This window comes from Rhinoderma darwinii, chromosome 11, assembly GCF_050947455.1.
Source record: "Rhinoderma darwinii isolate aRhiDar2 chromosome 11, aRhiDar2.hap1, whole genome shotgun sequence".
Taxonomy (NCBI): Eukaryota; Metazoa; Chordata; class Amphibia; order Anura; family Rhinodermatidae; genus Rhinoderma; species Rhinoderma darwinii.
The window spans coordinates 17,393,509-17,414,744 of NC_134697.1; the positions used below are offsets into that span (position 1 = coordinate 17,393,509).

Consider the following 21,236-nt stretch of genomic DNA (forward strand, 5'->3'; position numbering starts at 1 on the left):
AAGGACCATAGTGATGTCATAGTACATGCATAATAACCACAGTATCATAATACGAGGATATTGTGCACAGTGATGTCAAAGTCCAGGAATAAAGTCACAAGACAGGAAAAGTAAATAAATTAATGTCCCAGCTAATGGCTGGGAACCGCAGTGATGTCACAGTACAGGGATAATAACCCTAGTATTCTCTTATGTGAAAGAATAGCTATCGGTCCACTCAGACCCTAGGGTCCAGGTTCGACTGAGAGTGATGTCACAATGCCTAGATAATGGACATTGTAAAGTCAAAGGAAAGGGTTATTGCACACAGTGATGTCACAGTATGGGAATACAGTACAGTAATATCAAAGGAAAGGGTTAATTTCACAGAGCAGGGATAATAAGCACAACATCAAAATAAAAGGATAAAGAACACAGTGATATCATGCACAGGGATAATACACAGTGATTTCACAGCACAGGGATAATACACAGTGATATCACGGCACAGGGATAATACACAGTGATGTCACAGCACAGGGATAATACACAGTGATGTCACGGCACAGGGATAATACACAGTGATGTCACGGCACAGGGATAATACACAGTGATGTCACAGCACAGGGATAATACACAGTGATGTCACAGCACAGGGATAATACACAGTGATGTCACAGCACAGGGATAATACACAGTAATCTCACAGCACAGGGATAATACACAGTGATGTCACAGCACAGGGATAGTACACAGTGATGTCACAGCACAGGGATAATACACAGTGATATCACATCACAGAGATAATACACAGTGATGTCACAGCACAGGGATACTACACAGTGATGTCACAGCACAGGCATACTACACAGTGATATCACAGTAATACACAGTTATATCACAGTGATACACAGTGATATCACAGCACAGGTATAATACACAGTGATATCACAGCACAGGGATACTACACAGTGAAGTCACAGCACAGGGATAATACACAGTGATGTCACAGCACAGGGATAATACACAGTGATATCACAGCACAGGGATAATACACAGTGATGTCACGGCACAGGGATAATACTCAGTGATGTCACGGCACAGGGATAATACACAGTGATGTCATAGCACAGAGATAATACACAGTGATGTCACAGCACAGGGAAAATACACAGTGATGTCACGGCACAGGGATAATACACAGTGATATCACGGCACAGGGATACTACACAGTGATGTCACAGCACAGGGATAATACACAGTGATGTCATAGCACAGAGATAATACACAGTGATGTCACAGCACTGGGATAATACACAGTGATGTCACGGCACAGGGATAATACACAGTGATGTCACGGCACAGAGATACTACACAGCGATGTCACAGCACAGAGATAATACACAGTGATGTCACAGCACAGGGATAATACACAGTGATGTCACAGCACATGGATAATACACAGTGATCTCACAGCACAGGGATAATACACAGTGACATCACAGCACAAGGATAATACACAGTAATGTGACTGCACAGGGATAATACACAGTGATATCACAACACAGGGATAATACACAGTGATATCACAACACTGGGATAATACACAGTGATGTCACAGCACAGGGATAATACACAGTGATGTCACAGCACAGGCATACTAAACAGTGATATCACAGCACAGGGATACTACACAGTGATGTCACAGCACAGGGATACTACACAGTGATGTCACAGCACAGGGATAATACACAGTGATGTCACAGCACAGAGATAATACACAGTGATGTCACATCACAGGGATAATAAACAGTGATGTTACAGTACAGAAAAAAAAAAACATCTTCTTTTAAAAGCCATTGGACACCCTTAAGCCCTAGACACCTGCTGCGACAGCAAGCTCTGCACCCCCTATATTTATTTGTCTGCTAATGTTGCGCTTTACTGTAATTTATATATGTGTAAAGAAATAAAAAGAGGCAACTACCTGAAAGCCTGAAGCATATGTCATTATGCTAGGTAATACTTTATCCCTCCATTTTGAGCAATAAATTGTAGTTTTAGGAAAAAGACAACATAAAATATGGTGGCAGAGTAATCTTAATAACAGTTAACCCCTGAGGAAACCATATAAAACATCCTGCCTATGACAGCTGATGCCAGAAGGGAAGTGTGGTAGGTGAAGAACAATTTGCTTTCTTTTATGCATTACGTTCCTTACAAATTCTACCTATTCCAGGTTCAATATTTCCAGAATTGTGAGGCACCACCTTACCTTTCTATCAATGCAAGCCACCGAGCGTCCAGCAAACCGATTAACGACTCCCCTGCGGATATTGAGGTCATCGCTTAGTATATCTTCCCAGCGCCCATTACGAAATTTAAACAGCTTGTCGGAGTATGTGGCCATACCTGCAAAAGAAACAAATTCTAACATGAATTCAGGGATCAGGTATTCATGTACGTTCACAATAAACCTGTTCGCCATAATCCTCAGAATAGCGCACAATACTTCCAAAACACAATACGCGCTATAGGAGTCTATAGTAGTTCATCCCTTTTTGTTAATTTGCTGAATTGTTCCTGGGTAAAGAAATGTTGTATAAGCCAAAGTGGCAGCCCATGCAGCAGCTATGGGGACCATGGAAAGGGTTCCCCAACCAAGATTTTTCCCATCCCCCTCCTCATGGTGTGTACCATGGAGTTCTTCTCATAGCTACAACATTAACAAAGAAAGGCAACCCTTCTCCCTATCTGAAGTTGGGAATCAATGATGGGCACCCCTGTCTAGAGATGGCCAGACAGGGCAGCCACCAGGTGAATATAAGTTTCACTGTTGTCAGGGTCCTGGTCAAATAAGTCTAAAAAGGTCCCCGCACTCACCTGTGAACTGCCACCCTACCACCCACCAGTCACTATATTACATAAGTGGGCTCTATTTCACAGCATTATTTTAACTAATTTTTGTTTTGCATGAGGCTAAAATGGTACATTGTATTATGCCCCTTTCCATCCCTGCATATTGCCCAGATTTGACAAAAATCCCCTTCTTTTGGTGCCCACCAAATGTACACAATGGGGTACAAAAATGGAGAATAGGACACATTTAGAAATGACATAGATGTCCTGCACACATATTCCAAAATGAGGCCCTGTAGCAGGAATGATGCTAGAGGATGATTGCGGGAATTCTTCCCCCCCCCCCCCCCCGGTTCTGGGTGCAAGGGGGACCAACAAACCACTTTGCCTTGGCTAGGCTATTTAGATAAAGAGCCTAATTTACACTAGCATTTTTAAGACATAATTAATAAGATCCCCCCAATAATATTGGGGGATCCAATTAATTTTAATGGGATTAAAATACATGGTAAAAAAAATAAATGGTGGTCAATCCAATCCAGCTTTGATCCAGTGTACAAAATACTAAATAATAGAACATGGTCCACAAAAGAGATGAGCTTTCAAATGCTTTTTCCACTCTTATGGGGTAGATAATGAACCTATGGTATTCTGTGCATTAAAGTGACCCGCCGGGTTCACAGTAAAAATGTTACGAGACAAGCAAAATGTATAGTTAACATATCTGGTGCCCTCCTTTTCCGTGTTTCTGCTGGAGTATGCCCCATTTCCCTGCTCTCAGACGGACCAGCACTGATGATGATCACCAGCGATCCGAGGGCAGGGGGCGTGTCTCAGACTACCGAAGCACACTGTGTATAGGATAGTCGGAGAAGCTGGCGGCCATTGTAGATATTTCTGCAGTGGGGTTCAAAATGAGACAAACCGCAGCAGCAACATTGAAAATGAGGGCACCAGGTATGTTAACTATACATTCTGCATGTATAGTATAATATTTACTGTGAACCGGAGATCGTTTTAAGTTTTTGAATGAGCTTAAACCTATTGTTCTGATAAAGAAGGCAAGTGTGAACCTCGAAGGCCGAGGTCTTTGAAGGACACAGCCATTAGAGCTCTTGGATTCCTTAGATTAACAGTCGATCTGTAAATACATGTAGTCATATTGATCTGGGATAATAACAGTTTTGGCCCTTACGCTCTAAGACACCGGCCTGTCAATGCCCCGCGGTGCTTACGAGTTGGACATACAGAGTCTATGGGAAAATATAATTGAGACAGCCTCTTAAACAAAATAAACCATGTTATCTGTCTGTCAGTGGATATAAAGTAGTGGTCACTTACCTGCAAGGTACAAATTTAATCATACTAATGGGTCTATCCTCGCCCATCGAGTACTACTATACGAAACAAACCCAATGCGGCAGTGACCATCACATCTGCATTTTTATGTTCTGTGTTGGGTTTATTAACTCTTTCTTGAACATACCGCTTATATTTCAAGTCAATGTAGTGAGTAAACTAAAGTCCGCAAACCGGGGCAGACTAAGTGTAATCTAGGCCCCTAGCGATATAAGGTCAGGGGCATCTTACCAAACATTATAACCTTTTAACTTGATTTGGATTACTAAAAACACATTTGGAGTCCTTATCACTGCAGTTAAAGGAGTTGTATGGCATTAGAAAAAACATGGCTTCTTTCTTCTAGAAACAGTGCCACCATGGGCTGTGTCTGGTATTGCAGCTCAGTCCCATTGATTTAAATGCTGCCATACCAGTTGAAAGAAAGCAGCTTTGTTTATCTAATCCCATGCAACCCCTTTAAATTTTAGGTAGTGCTCTAACTGATCAAGGGGCTCTGGGCCCCCTCTCACCATAGGACCTCAGGCACTGCCCTAATGCTTGAATGGAAAGTTTGCCACCGTCTGCAAACCACAAGCTATGGCTTGAGGGTCCTGGACTCCAATGAAATAGCTTAACCAAACTGCCAATGACTTCACATGCCACCATATATAATAATCTCATGGTATGAAATCTAATTCCGTCTGCAATTTTTTCAGAATTTGCATATATTTCTTATGGTCTATGCACCTGGTGCCTGGTGGCAATTGCTACCTCTACGTCTTCCATAGCTACACCACTTGCCTCAAGACCTCACTTTGCAGAAGTTTATATACAATGGGGCAAATGTAAAAAAATAAATAAAAAAGAGACAATCAATTGGAATGGAGGTCATAGAAATTGAACAAAGAAAATACAACTATTTCTATTGAAAATTTGGCAACAAATAACGGATGAACTTAGTTGGACATTTTAGAGGGTCATTTATCATTTGTTATAATGTGCTGGCCAAATAATGATAAATAACTGGGGGAAAAACGGAACATGAAAAATATAGTAATATTTTCACTGAACATAAATAATAACCAATAGCAACAGTGCTACCAACATATACCATAGCATAGTACTATGTACTAAAGCACAAAGAAAAAAGTGTAGAGCCAATTCAGGTTGTCAATAAAGTTATGAAACTTTAAAGATATTCTGTATGTTTGGACTGGATCGGGTATCGGTTAATGTCGCTGGGGGCGCTGTTGCATTGTAGTGTATGAAAGGTATTTGCTGCTGACAAAAGTAAAAAGTGGTACTACAAATGACAACAGTAATTGTAAAATGAAATAGGTGTCCCGCAAACATGGAAAATCTTGAATTTTAAACACCAAATTTCACAACATTATATATCATATATCCGTTGGAGGGGTACTAATATTGTTATTCATGACATTGTATCTATGAGTATTTTTACAATTCCACAGTTAATGACCAATAGTAACATTTCAATGTGTAGTTTAAAGTGTAGCTAAATGATTGACAAACTTCTGATATGTCATAGTGACATGTCAGAAGTTTGGATTGGTGGGGGTCCGAGCACTGAGTGCTTCAGCTGCTTCGTTATAGTGATTGGTGTTTGTCAAACGTTTAGCTACACTTTAAGTATTAAAGTTCTGTAAACTTTTGCATACATACTCATAAGTGCTATATGATGTTTTTTTTTCTTGTATTTTTTTTTTAAGGATTACACTGTGCATGTAGGTGTGCTCTAAGGAAAGGTAAGAGCTTCAGGCTCAGGTAGAGTTTTACGGAAAGTGACTGGTACAGCTAATACCGCAATTTACAGAACGTTTAGCTTTTAGTCTAATGGATAGATAGATAGATAGATAGATAGATAGATAGATAGATAGATAGATAGATAGATAGATAGATAGATAGATAGATAGATAGATAGATAGATAGATAGATAGATAGATAGATAGATAGATATGAGATAGATAGATATGAGATAGATAGATAGATAGATAGATAGATAGATAGATAGATAGATAGATAGATAGATAGATAGATAGATAGATAGATAGATAGATAGATAGAATTCTCACATGGGGCAGACTACTAGTAGAATACGTTTCTTTCCTGCTTCCTCCAAAACCATTTTGTTTGCTCATGTCTGAAACTGCCCGGCTGATGTGGAGAATAAATATCAATAATATTGTCTTATAAAGTAATAAAGACGCTGACAGATTTCACCCTGCTGATAACTTTGTCCATGTTTCTCTCGTGTAAACATCAAGGAGAAAATAAAAATAGTAATTCCTGCATAAATAAAAATAATTTTCTATATTTCTCTGTTTTATGCTGCAACAATGTTTCCTTGTTACTCAATGTAATATGAAAGATGTGGAGAAGAGAGAGAGAGAGGAGGAGAGAACAGAGAGGGGAAAATAGTGGTGAAGAGATGAGTGAATGTGAGGAGGCGAGAGACTAAGAGGGAGAAGGAGAGATGAAGAAAGAAATAGTAATGCAGAGCTAGAGAAAGGAGGAGAATGGTCAGTTGTAAAGAAAGTGAGAATAGGAAGAAGAGAGAGGAGGAAAAGAAGAGAGAGGAGGACAAGAAGATAAAAGGAGGAGAAGAGAGGGGAGGACAAGAAGAGATGAGGAGGACAATAAGAGAGGGGAGGACAAGAAGAGAAAGGAGGACAAGAAGAGAAAGGAGGACAAGAAGAGAAAGGAGGACAAGAAGAGAAAGGAGGGCAAGAAGAGAGGAGAGGACAAGAAGAGAGGGGAGGACAAGAAGAGAGGAGGACAAGAAGAGAGGAGGAAAAGAAGAGAGGAGGACAAGAAGAGAAAGGAGGACAAGAAGAGAGGGGAGGACAAGAAGAGAGGGGAGGACAAGAAGAGAGGGGAGGACAAGAAGAGAGAGGAGGACAAGAAGAGAGAGGAGGACAAGAAGAGAGGGGAGGACAAGAAGAGAGGGGAGGACAAGAAGAGAAAGGAGGACAAGAAGAGAGGGGAGAAGAGAAAGGAGGGCAAGAAGAGAGAGGAGGACAAGAAGAGAGGAGGACAAGAAGAGAGGAGGACAAGAAGAGAGTGGAGGACAAGAAGAGAGTGGAGGACAAGAAGAGAGTGGAGGACAAGAAGAGAAAGGAGGATAAGAAGAGAGGGGAGGACAAGAAGGCTGGGTTCACACAGAGTTTTTTGCAGGTGGAAAATCTGCCTTAAAATTCCGTTTGGAATTTTGAGGCAGATTTTCCTCTGCCTGCACGCCAATTTTCGCTGTGTTTTTCGCCCACGGCCATTGAGCGTCGCGGGCATAAAATGACACAAATACGCTTTCTCTGCCTCCCATTGATGTCAATGGGTGGTCAGAGGCGTAAACGGCTGAAGATAGGGCATGTCCCTTCTTTTACCCGCGAGCCGGTTTTTCCCCTCGCAGGAAAAAAACGCCTCCGCCTCTCATTGAAATCAATGGGAGGCCTTTTCGTCCATTTTGCAGTGCGTTTTGCGGCGCAGTTTCCGCGTAAAAAAACTCGCCAAAAAAACTCAGTGTGAACACCCCCTAAGAAAGGGGAGGACAAGAAGTGAGAGGAGGACAAGAAGAGACGGCAGGACAAGAAGAGAGAGGAGGACAAAAAGAGAGTGGAGGACAAAAAGAGAGTGGAGGACAAGAAGAGAGAAGAGGACAAGAAGAGAGAGGAGGACAAGAAGAGAGAGGAGGACAAGAAGAGAGAAGAGGACAAGAAGAGAGAGGAGGACAAGAAGAGAGAAGAGGACAAGAAGAGAGAGGAGGACAAGAAGAGAGAAGAGGACAAGAAGAGAGAGGAGGACAAGGTGAAGAGACAGAGGGATGAGAAGGAAGGAGTAGAGGAACGAGAGGAAGAAAGAGACAGGGACAATAAGAGACAGAATGCGGGAGAGGGGAGATAGAAAGAGGTGAAAAGACAACGGGAAAGGCTAAGTAGGAGAGAAAGAGAAGAAACATAAAAATAAAGGGAGAAGAGAGAGGATGTAAAAAGTAAAGAAATAGAGAGAAGAGAAGAAAGAGTTAAAGGGGATGTCCGGAGGAAAAAAATGAAATTCTGTTTATTTTTCCAGATATAGCGCCACTCTTGTCCACAGCCTGTGTCTAGTATTGCAATATTCAAGTAAATGGAATTGAGCTGCAATATCAGGCACAACCTGTGGACAAGAGTGGTGCTGTTTCTGGAAAAACAAACTTTTTTTCTAATCCTGGACCATACACATTAGAAAGAGTTTTAATAATCCTGCATTTAAACAAAATGATACAAATCCCCATATCACGTCAGGTGATGAGATATTCTGTGTTTCAGATTCTGATACGCACTTGGAATCTCGCCCACTATTATCTATTTTGTCTCCCTAAGGGTCATTGCCCCACGGCATCCTCCTTATAGGAAGTCTCTTGTGCATAAAGAAATCTTTCTAATGGCTCAGAGCTGGGTACAACATAAACACATGAAATATTTACTGCACCATCAGAACTCTGTATCTGTAAAATTATTTCTTCGTTTTAAAGGGGTCATCCGACTTTATAAAAAAAAGAACAAAAAAAAATTAAAAACAAATGTCTGTTTTTCACAAAATCATGGTTGGTCAAGCTCCCCCATCTTGAAAGGGTAGTTCTGCTACGCTGGTCTCAGCGCTTGAAACGACATATCCTATGATTCTCCAGGTCCTGTCTATCTGAAACTACACCCTCCCTTCTCAGACTCCTCGCCACCCCCTGCCTCAGTCCAAAGGTTCCTTCCACAATAGCTCGTACCCTGGCTGATGTTTCATTCAGCGGGAATTCATTAGAGCATAGGGGTGTTGAATTCAGAGGATGATCGTTCACATGAGCAGTGACGTTACGTATTCTGGAAGTTGAAAGAGTAGAGACCGGACACATGATCAAAATACGAAACGTCACTGATGCGGGCAGGAAATGGCGCCAGGGGGCTCACGTGATCGTTTTACAGCAACAAAACATTAACATAACGGACTGCATATCAGTGAGTCAACAAAGAAAAGTATCAAAGCTTTACAGCATCATAAGAATTAACAGGCCAAGACTTTATTTATTCTTTAAGTGGAAAAAAAACTGCAATTCTGGGAGTTTTATTTTTTTTTTTTACGGCAGTCACTGTGCAGGTTAAATAACGTAATAAAAGATAGTTCGGAATTTTACGTACACAGCAATACCAATTGTGTAAGAAATTTTTTTTAATTCTTCCATCACTTTTAGGGAAAATTTTAAAATGTTTTTATTTTTATCTTATTTTTATTGCACATTAAAAAAAACTTTATTGAACTCTTCTGCCTGGGGGACTTGATCAAGTGATCATTTGATCGCTGGTACCATACACTAGATATAGATCTTATAAGTCACCTTCTGCAGGTCCAGGTGGAGGAAGAATCTCTGTAGCCAGCTCAAAATCTTTGCTTACTCCGACACTCATCAGGTGACCACTTGATCTCTTGACTTGCAGTCTGAACTTCGTTCTGGGCAGTTTCCCCTCCCATCTGGAGATAGAAATGCAGCACCGTCCCTTCAACAAGCATGAAATTGGGGGTCTCCATCTCGTCCAGTGCTTCGTCAGTGGGACCTCTTGCAGATTCTACTGAGTTCTGGACAAGACAATTGGTGTTTCCATTGCTGCACATGTTGTACCGGATCGTGAACTTGACCAACCTGGATAGCCATCTTTGCTGCAGGGGGTTGTTATCAGTCTACAGCTCGAACTTTGACGCAACGAAGAACTGTGCAAATAATTTACCCCTTCACTGCCTAGATCACTAGAGATGTAAACATTAGCCCCTTCACATCTCTAGATCACCAGGGATGTTAATATGAACCATGCACTTACCTAGACACCAGGGATTTAACATTTCACCCCTTTACTGCCCTAGACCACCAAGGATGTTATTATTAACCCCCCAACTCTTTAGCACACTAAGGACATATCCATTTACCCGTTCGGTACCCTAGACCACCAGGGATGAGACTATTAACCCCTTTACTACTTTAAAACTCTAGAAATGTTAATGTAAACCTCTCCACTAACCTAGACTAGCAGCTACTTAACTAACCGTTTACCGTGTTTTTATATAAAGTTTTTGAAGTAAGAGCATAAAAATGGTGGCCCTGTTTTACTTTCGGCTCAGAGCCCCATTTTCTCATGAACCGGCTCAACACACAATGTTCACCCACCACAATCCCTTTACATGTTAAAAAGCTTTTTACAAACCATAAAACCATATACAACCGTATTCTCAGTCCAACTCCAGGTAATTACCGACTTTCCATCGTTACACCAGATAATTAACAGTAAAGTGACTACAGTTGAAACGCAAAGTGCTCGACTAATGGATCCATAGCCCTAAACGCTGCATATTTTGACTTGCCATTCACCTCTGCAAGCTCGGCCAAAGCTCAGAAAATACAGAATTGTTTTGTTGTGAAATACAAATATATAGATCTGAATAAGACATGATCCTTTTAAGTAGTGATATAAAAACATTATCTACAAGTACAGATGAGAGAATTTTTAAAAAATAGTTTTGGGTCCGAACCGGCTGTGAGATTCAATTTAGTCTGAATAAATTCATTGCGAATCGAAAGTGCCCCGATTGCCCTGAAGAGTTGTGTCTGAGGTTTTCTAGAACTGTATCCAACCCCTTTCAAAATGACAGAAACATGTATCACTATGGGTAAACGGATGGTGGCCGGTGGTAACAAACACTGTTAGATTTTTTATTCTTTTTGAAATTAAAAAGTGGTTCAAATAAGTGCCCTTTTGGTAACAGATGCCTGTCGGTGTTTATACATACTCGGTGGTATCGGAAGCAGCAATGGCTATTTCACAAGCGGTCCGAAATTCTCCCTCTTGGACGTCCATCTAATGAGTGATCAGTGACTCATACCTAAACCCCTCATGATTGGCTGTTCTAGATGGAGGGCTGCCTGCAAGCCATTATGGGAAAGCCGCCTGAGGTCATGAGATCCTTCTTTGTCTTCTCATCTTCTACTGGTGTGTAAAATGATGACCGCCATTTTGAGCATTTCATGTGTGACGAATCCCAAAAGTTTTGAATTCACGAAAACATTAAAAACTTTTGGGCAATTTGCAACAAATTTGATTCAGGTAGAATCAATTTGCTCATCTCTATCTGCATGGGGAAGATTAGACCACTGTTAAACATTTGTTTCTATTCCATTATATTGTATTAAGTATTAAACATTATTTCTTACTATTGAATCAAAGTTAATTGCACATACGGTTACTGCTGCTTACTTGACAACTTACTTTTTTTGACACTTTTTGGAACAAGGGCCACATTACATTACCATAAATATTTAATATAATGTATATTGCAAATATTACACATATTTAGTGCTCAGTAAACTGTGTACAGTATTTTTCTGGTTTAGCTTTTTGTACTCCAGGCAGGAAGTAGCTGTCTGACAGATCCTATTTACTCCTATGGTACTAAATTCTGTCACCTGGTCAACCAGACGGTCCACCCTCTCCCAGCTCTCACTGGCATTCATTCACAGAGAGAACTCTGGATTTTGTATCTCTACTTTTCAAGGGTACTATGGGCATTCATGTGGGTACTCCTTCCTCCATCTAAGTCTCTTAGGTATTATCCAAGAACGGCATACAAAGCATAGTGGTGTTATAATGCGAGTGACATAGAAGATTGACGGACATGTAAGAAGAAAAGGGGCCATGCATGCTTGGTTATTGGGTGGTCAAAGATTTTTTTCTATCTATGGCTGCAATTTCCTATCTCCATCTCATATCTGGAGTAGATACTGTATACACCAATATTTTGCACCAAAAAATGGTGCCCCTCTAACAAATTTGGGGCATTTTTCATTCTTTTTCGAGACACTTTTCCAAACGAAACAGTTCTAAAAAGTTTCTAAAATACATTATAAATTTTGCACGCCGTATTTTGGCGCATTAGGCTTAGTAAATATCCCCCAATGTAGCAGTCTTGTCTGAAATGTAAACTACTGAGCATTTACCTACTAAAAATAAGATTGTCATTCCAAATGTAATGAAACATGCAGCAAATCAAATGTACCATATGTAATTAATGTATTCCTCTAATAACTTCATTAACGTAGAGCTCAGTACCAGATGTAGGCATAATTGGCCCACCACAAAATCTGCTTTAGGAATTTACTACCCAGAAATCTACATAATAATGTAAAAATGTTGTGTAATTGTTTTGGAACCAAACATCTCGTTCTGTATTTTTAAATAAAAAATTCTTGACTTGTACATTTTTTGTAATGCTACTCAGGTGTGATCCCATTTGATCAGATGTTATCATCATGGGAATGTTATTGTGTTGTCAAATGCTTCCTGCACTGCTCTGGGTAAAAAGAATCTAGATATATTCAATCAAAAATATACATATTATACATACATAGTAAATTAGGTTAAAAAGACACAAGTCCATAATGTTCAACCTTTCACAGAACTAGCTGTTTGAGGACAACAAAACCCTATCTGGGGAAAAAATCCTTCCTCACCTCACAGTAGAAGTCGGATAATTCACATAATCAATCTAGCATCCACCCCCCACTAATTAATAATTGCTCTCACTAGCATTAGTCATGAAAGGTTTAGACCTTTATACCATCATGGCCTCTTGTGGTCTGGCATTCCAAAGTTTGACTACTCTTACAGTAAAGAACCCTTTCCTAAAGTAATCTGATAGTTCGGTGGGTGAAAAAAGGAGGACATTTCTTAAAAAGTTTGTGCGGGCATGGGGTGGATTTTCATACTGAGGACTTATCCATAGGATAGGTCATCAGTATATGATCGGTGGGGGTCCGAAAACTGGACCCTGCACATATCATTTGCTCTGGCTGCCTCTGGGCTTCCGTGCTGGAAGCTTCCGGGGTTCCTGTTCACTTTAATAGGAGCAGAGCTGCAGTACTGCAGCACGGCCGTTATACTGTGACCGGAGCCAACTGCTTCCAGCAGGGACATGCGGTGCCCAGAAGCAGCTGATCGGTGCGGGGTCCGGGTGCTGGACCCCCACCAATCATATACTAATGACCCATCCTGTCAACCTCTTCAATGACTTTTTGGCTCGAAACTGCGACCTCATAGAACTTCATTGGAATGAGATGGCACGGTACGATTGTTCCACCATCTTATTAGTGGCACCTATATCATGTCATTTAATTATCATGGTATATGATAGTTTTCATAGATCTTGAAGAATCCATGCCATGTTCTACTGCATCTATTATGAAAGCACCCAATCCAACTAATATTTTTCTAACCAGGTTCTAGATTCAATTCAGAGGTTATTTTAGTAGACAATATAAATATATCAATCAGGTTCACGGATCCCCGGCTGTACTCAATCATTTGTCAAGAGCAGTGGAAGATGTTTAAATCCCTTTATAGGTCTGACCCCTTAGCTTTCTCTAAATGCTCCCGTTATAATCCATCAATAGGGATCAATTAGTAATGCCTGTTCTGCTACTCATCCAAACCCTAAAGCATATGCATTAATATTAATATACACTTATTTATTGACTCTCAATGTATTCAATCCCTTGTTTTTTTCATGTTCTGTTGGGTAAAAACCTATGCAATCATTTTATATACTGTATATCACAAAATAGAAAACATTAATAAATAATTGTATTTACTGGCTAATTGTGTATCTTTTATATATATGTGTGTGTGTGTATATATATATATATATATATATATATATATGTGTGTGTGTGTGTGTGTATATATATATATATATATATATGTGTGTGTGTGTGTATATATATATATATATGTGTGTGTGTGTATATATATATATATATATATATATATATGTGTGTGTGTGTATATATATATATATATGTGTGTGTGTGTGTGTATATATATATATATATATATATATATATATGTGTGTGTGTGTGTGTATATATATATATATGTGTGTGTGTGTGTATATATATATATATATATATATATGTGTGTGTGTGTATATATATATATATATATATATATATATATGTGTGTGTGTGTGTGTATATATATATATATGTGTGTGTGTGTGTATATATATATATATATGTGTGTGTATATATATATATATATATATATATATATGTATTTATATCCAAGAAGAAAATTCAGCAGCACTCCAATGATCAAAGTGAAAAAAAGGTGAAGTTTATTGTGCCAACATGGCAACCTGTACATTGAATCAGAGTGCTGCCGTTTTTTCTACTGGTGTATATGTATTTATATATATCTTATCTAATATAAAGTAAACAATTTGCAAAAACTAGACTCCGAAGCTTGCATTTTAATCCGATATATGCCATTTATTTAGCTTCTATAGCCTGGCAGCAGAGATAAATTGTTAAACTTGTGCTCACCGAACATCTATATATATCGTCCTCTTAATCTCTGCACTGCAGTATTTCTAATAAATCCAATGCACAGCTTTACTGAAAGTCTTTATCTCAACCTGGTGTGACCCTTTCAGTATTCACAGAACTTGGGAATGGATTGAATCTTTACACTAGTTCAAAAGGGTAATTATTGTATTTAGCACTTTACAAAATGTGATAATAAGAGGCCTTTTTATTCCATGCACTATGCACATTTTTGAAGTTTTTCTGTTCTGTATGTTTTTTATGAACTTTTTGGTGTTTTTTAATCTAGAGGAATCATGAAATAACGTGTATTCACACGGTGGGGAAGAATCGGCCTACCCTGCCGTAATGAAATCTTCTCTATTCATTGCCACATAAACTGACCAAGATCAATGCTAGCTATCAACTCTCTCCAGAACCTTATGGTTTTGCACTAAACTTTTTTTTTTTCTCCTTTTTTTTTCACCGCTGCTATAATAGACTATTTGCTATTACTCTGTAAAATGTTAGACCTTGTTATTAGATATTTTTACCAGCTGGGAACATTCATTTTTTATCTTTACCCTTTTCTATAGCTCTTTTTAGTCTTCGATGCTTTGATTTATTTGACTATTATTTTAATTATTTATTAAAAAATAGCAAAGTAATACATAAAAAGCAAAAAAAAAATAAAAAATAAAAAAAAAGATTGAAAAAATTATATAGAACTGAGTATTTTTCTCTTGTCGGAGATGTCATGTATTTACAGTATGGCATTTTTCTGTAACGTGAAAGCAGACACCGCCAGACAAAAACTCTACAAAGATCTAAGGGCCTTAGTGGGATCAATCCCTTTCAATGCTTCAGTGTTGAAAAAGAAATAGAATAAGGGAAAGAAGGAGAACATGTTTGCAGTCTAAGGACTTCAATCAATCTCTGTGCCAAGAATATCCAAAGAAGAAAATAAAAAAATATAAAAAAGAAAAAAAAAATTCCGGCTGCAAAACCCCCGGTATGTATGTCTGGTAGTTGGATTTGGCCCATGAGGTCATTACTGTACATCATAATCATAACATGATTGTTCTATACAACTGAACATATTTGCAGTCGTCTATGATTAAAGATGCAGCCTGACCCTGAAAGCGATATTCCACGACAATAATTCATGGCAGGAAAACCATATTTACCATCTAACAAGAGGCCATAACAGTCAAGGTCTCCGTAGTGCTGTACTTGCTAAACTGTTTAATCATGAAAGCAAAAAATGAGGGGGCAAGGGTCAAATGATTAAATAACTCCACTGAAAGAACTAATCTAGCAATGCAGGGAAACTCCAGTATCTCATACCGGAAATTGATCCGTTTTGCTGATAAAAAAGAATACATGATAAAAAATAATACATCAGGAATTAAGTTATATCTAAAATTTTTAGGCAATTTTTTTGTCTAATTATAGGCGGTAATGTGTCTAAATGAGCCCCAAAACTAAATATAAAATGTTGTACCTTTCTTCACAGCTTTGGCCAGGGAGTACCCGGGTCTGGGACCTTGTTACAGATTTTGCATTGGGACTCAGGAGCTTCAAGATGTTCCAATGAACCCTCCCCATTGTAGGGGCCTGGTTTGCCCTCAATTGTTTGATAACTCTACCCTGCATATAGATAGTAAGTGCCCTACACAGGTTCACGTCATTCAATTGTAAGGCGGATGGGATAAACCTTAGGTGGGATTACCTTTCAATCGGTCCAATGGTACAAATGCCCTCATAAACGAGAGACGGGAGTCACTGGCTAAAGCTAAAGGGTTGTGTGGTTTATAAAAACTAATTTGAAAGAGGAGTGTTCCTCATTCATGACCCTTAACTATTAGCCAGAAAGTAGAGTGGACATAAAAAAGTGTCTCTTGTTCTGGAGGACCTAGCAGATGTGCAGCCCGTAGATTTAATTTAGAACTGTGTAATGCTTTATTTCGCCTGTGACGGCGCTGCAGGAGAAATGATCACATGCTGTCAGGTTACTCCACAGATTACAAAGGATCGCCAGGGGTCTACGCATCTATCGGCTTATTATGGGAATACCCTTCTAACAAAAGAAGGTTATCCAAAGTGAGCAATTCCTTTAAGGCCAGGATCACACACACATTTTTTTATGCCGTTTTTGTGGCAGTTTTTGGCTCCGTTTTGTAGCCAAACACAGGAGCAGACACAAAGGAAACATCAGTCTTTTCTTTATACTCATCCTTCCTTTTGGATCCACTTTGACTAAAAAAAAAACCTCAGCTAAAAATTCCCTCAAAAACTACATCAAAACTACTGGCCTAGGGGCTAAAAAGCAAAAAATAAATAAAATAATGCTTTGTGGTTATGTTTATGTGAATTTGATGACATCGTACAACCTCAAATTTTAAAAATCCTAACATTTTCTTTGTAAAGAATTCAACTCATCATTTATATAAGCAAAGAGGTAAAAATATCAGCATACGTATAAGATGAAGCAACAAACAAAAATATTATACACATTGCCAGCAGATGGCAGGGATGATGTTGTTTTAATATTTGTGTATATTTGTGTATACCTTTATATATCTTTATAATGCTGCCGATGCTGAATGCAAAACATAAATTTACTACCATATGCCTCTATACTGCACCTTTTTTACTTAAAGGGAAGGTTTGTTTTTTCTCTTCTTTCTTTCTTTTTTTTTTTTGCAGAATTAATGTATCTTAAACATTTCAGATCCATACAATGTGTCCAAAGAGAAAACATCATTACAATAAATTTTTTATGTAACAAAAGATTTTTCTTGTAATTGCAGCAAAACAGAAATGGAATTGGTCCTCGTGTACACGGTCATATTATGGAAATGTTGTATGAATCTGCAAATCGGTGCCCATAGAAATCTATGGGTTCATCTGGGGTACAGTTTGCCTTCCTTTGTAAGGAAGAATACAGCGCCCCACGGAGGCACTATAAGTCAATACATGAAATGCCATAATACAGAACAATAGGGACTCATAGCTGATATTTGTTTACAGTCAATCACATGATGGCGCTATAGAGCTTGTACCTCATGGTAAATATCTGGGGCTATTTTTCTGAATGACATATACTGTATATATATATATATTTTTTTATTTATTTTTTTTTAAATTATTATTATTATTATTATTAATATTTTTACAAAGCTTATGGAAAAGATATATCAAATACCAATGGGTTTGGACTTATTGACTAAGGGGCAAACATAGTACAAAGGAGGCCACACAGTAAACAATAAATAGTGACCCCTGCTGGTTCATGCCATTACGCCCCTGCAAACAAGGATAGAAGGGCACAGAGCTTGATGCCAATCCAACTTAGAAGAGAAGGGTGGTATAAGCCTCTCCTCACTTGTTAACATTGCTGTAACTGTGGAGGGGTGGTCTTGTGCAGGCTCATAATTCCTATAGCAAGGGACGGGAGAAGTAAGTGGTGCCCCCGTCCCCATGGGTCCCATAGCACATTCATGGGCTGGCTGTTTGCTAATTTGCTGTCCAAAACCTGGAGTGGATCCTAATTTTATATCATATTTTCCTTTAGGGGGCCGTCAGGAGGATTTAGGTCTCTAAACCGCCACCAACCTGATATCCAGCACGGTAATATGTTAACAATGATGCAGAAAAATTAGCTTGAAAGAGTCACCTGGGCGTTGCCGTCATCCATAAGAGTCACTCTGGTGCCTATAGACAGTAGTGTGATCAATGTATGAGGCCGCGCTACGTCACTCCTAGATCCCTGAAATCCTGTGCGTGCGTTGCTCTACTTAACTTCCCGGGGACTGTAGGCGCTGAACTTCACTTGTGGCTGTAATATGGGCACAAACATGCGGCCATATTACGCTTTGGCCTAAATGTAATTTTCTTGCATTTCTTGGGGGTTGAAAACTTTTGCAAAGCACTATATATGTATGTACGATTATAAAAAAAACTATGTAAAGATAAAAACTAGCGTATATATAAGCCCTAAGTCTTGTACTCGATAAGGGACATAAGTTCACCCCCTAAGTGCAGCATCATTTGGACCTTTTTCTTCTGACTACAGCTGTTCCAATTTTTAACATGACCCAACTATAGGCACTGGACTAAGAGCTATTTTTATTGCATTTACTGATCGAGGATAATTAGAAAATGCTTGTACAAAAGTGTTGAGAAGCGCCGTGTTATGTACTTTAAATGCAATATGTATCAGGGAGTGTAAATAATTTACAAGCCTTACCGGCTACCAATCCGCAATATGTTTTTTTAATGTTTGATTTCTTAAAGAAGCGGCTGCAGAATCCGGCTCTACCATTCACATTAGTAGGAATGAAAGAGACAGAATGTTACAAGCAGTGAGATGGGTGACAATGTGACGAAAATACATTGTACACTTTAGGAGACCGCAGTACAGGGGTGACAAATATTTTTATCAGGGAGTCCCCAAATCTGCAACTATTTTTCTGGGAAATTCTCTTAACTGCTCTTTCATCAAACTTTTGATATGTCATAGAGACATATCAAAAGTTTGGATCAGTGGGGGTCCGAGTGCCGAGACCCCCCACCGTTGCTGAAACGTTGCTGAGTGCCTTGCACCTTCAGCTGTGATCAGCGGTGATCGTCAGGCTGCAGACGGGTCACTGAACGTCTTCAGCCTGACGATCAGCCCTGATCACAGCCGAATGTGATGGGCGCTCAGCTGAGCGCTTCTGCACCTTTGTTTCAGCAATGGTGGTGGTCTCAGCCCCCGGAACCCCCCCACTGATCCAAACTTTTGATATGTCCCTATGATTATGTCTCTCCTATTTAAGTGCCAAGGTGCCAAGAAGTCTGGAACAGTATATTGGGATCAATTGCTGTAAATCTCCAATTGCAAAAAATCCTACACAATTTTAAAGTGATTTACCCGATGAAGACATTGTGAAATATAAACAAAATGATAACATGAAAGACCTGCCACAGGACACCCATAATGGTGACAGCCACAGTACCCCCTATAACGATGACAGCCAAAGGACTGCCATAACGGTGACAGCCACAGGACCCCTAATAACGGTGATAGCCACAGGACCCCACAAGGGTGGCAGGATCCCCCATAACGATGACTGTCACATGCCCCCTTAACAGTGGCAGCCATAGAACCCCCATAGATTTAGCAAAAATACAACCCACAGGTTGGAGAGCGCTGGATTCCTAGAAAACTTAAGTCATATTTTATGGGGGAATCACTTCTGAATTTGTTTTGCTGCATGGACATTTTTCTATTTCTAGTCGTGTGATTTCAGAATTATTAACATTGTGTTAACCAGTCTAACAATCCGCATTGGCATCACCATATGTCCCCTATTAGTCACAGCACTCAGTCAATCTGACAACTAAATCACAGAGTCTGACACGACCAAGATGAAGAGCAGGTTCTTTATATAATACAGGTACAGGAAGCCTCTCCAGAAGACCACCACTTTGAGAAGACCATCCCCCATCTAGACCAGATTTTTGGTACCAAGTTTTCAATTCCTCCATCTACTCAAACAGGTTTTACTGTAGTTTAGATCTAGAACAAAGAACATTAACATTCTTCTAATCCAGCATTAAAGGTACCTGAATGTTGCTGGATTATCAAATATTCCGGATTATTGGACCGTCATAGAAAAAACTGCACTTGTAAAATATGGGAGCACTGAGAAGGTCGGCTCAATATTAGATGCTGGTACAAAAAATATAACGCTATAAATGTTTTAATTGAGCTGAACTGAGTCTCATAATTCATTTTCTCAGCTCTATCTCTAGCTTCTATTAGCAAATTCAAGATTCCACCATCCACCCTCCTTGATGGTCATTTAAGAGACCCATGTGCGTGCGCACAGAGAGGGTCCGATGGGGTCCAAGAGGTTGGATAGGGGTCCCAACTAACCCTGCATATTACAGCTGAATGCTGGGGGTCTCAGCAGCAGGACACCCTGTGATTAATATACAGTAGTATGTGAATAAATCTATGTATCCAGACTTGAGGTGACCCCTCAGAGTCATCATTTTCCTAAAAACCTTATAGAAATTATATGGACTTTAGCCTTTCCATATAGGTTCATCAGCCTCTTCTAATGTCTTACTATTGGCATTGCAAAATTACAAGACAAATTTACAGCAATCAATATTTTAAAAAAAACACGAATCCTAGAGACACCCGTAATAAATTCTACAAATGTACAGACTATAAATTGGGCTCCATGAAAATCCACTGTAAATCTAAAAAATGATGTTGCTTAAAAATAGCAAATTGTTTCCATAAACTTTGGAAGCTAAACAAGTATAATGCACTTAGGGGACCATTATTCTGTAGATGGCAGTGGACTCTCTTATTCCTCATTTATATGCACTGAGATATCGACTTTTCACTGTACTGAAAATTAGAAAAAATAAAGTTCTTAGAAGAATACAAATATATGAAGGTCTAAAAAGAAAAAGACCCTTTAGAATGACAGGTTTACAAGCATTGGTTGGGAGGGCTCCGGTATGGTATAAATAATGGCTGCTACTGTATCCTACTGACTATAAGATATTTTATCTTAGAAATCTAATTAGGAAACGAAAATAAGCAATTGCATATTGATCCTAGAAGAAGCCGGTTGTTCTAAATGTTCATCTTGATGATTCTTCT

General features: G+C 39.2%; 1 protein-coding gene across 4 annotated transcripts in view; it reads right to left on the reverse strand.

Moving 5' to 3' along the window:
* The window catches only part of CRTAC1 (cartilage acidic protein 1), a 365,203-nt gene that overhangs the window by 179,696 nt on the left and 164,271 nt on the right, over positions 1–21,236 (reverse strand). For all 4 annotated transcript variants that reach the window (XM_075843067.1, XM_075843068.1, XM_075843069.1 and 1 more), the window contains exon 4: positions 2,255–2,391. In XM_075843067.1, coding sequence (XP_075699182.1) covers positions 2,255–2,391 — 137 coding nt within the window. The remainder of the gene's footprint in view (positions 1–2,254; positions 2,392–21,236) is intronic.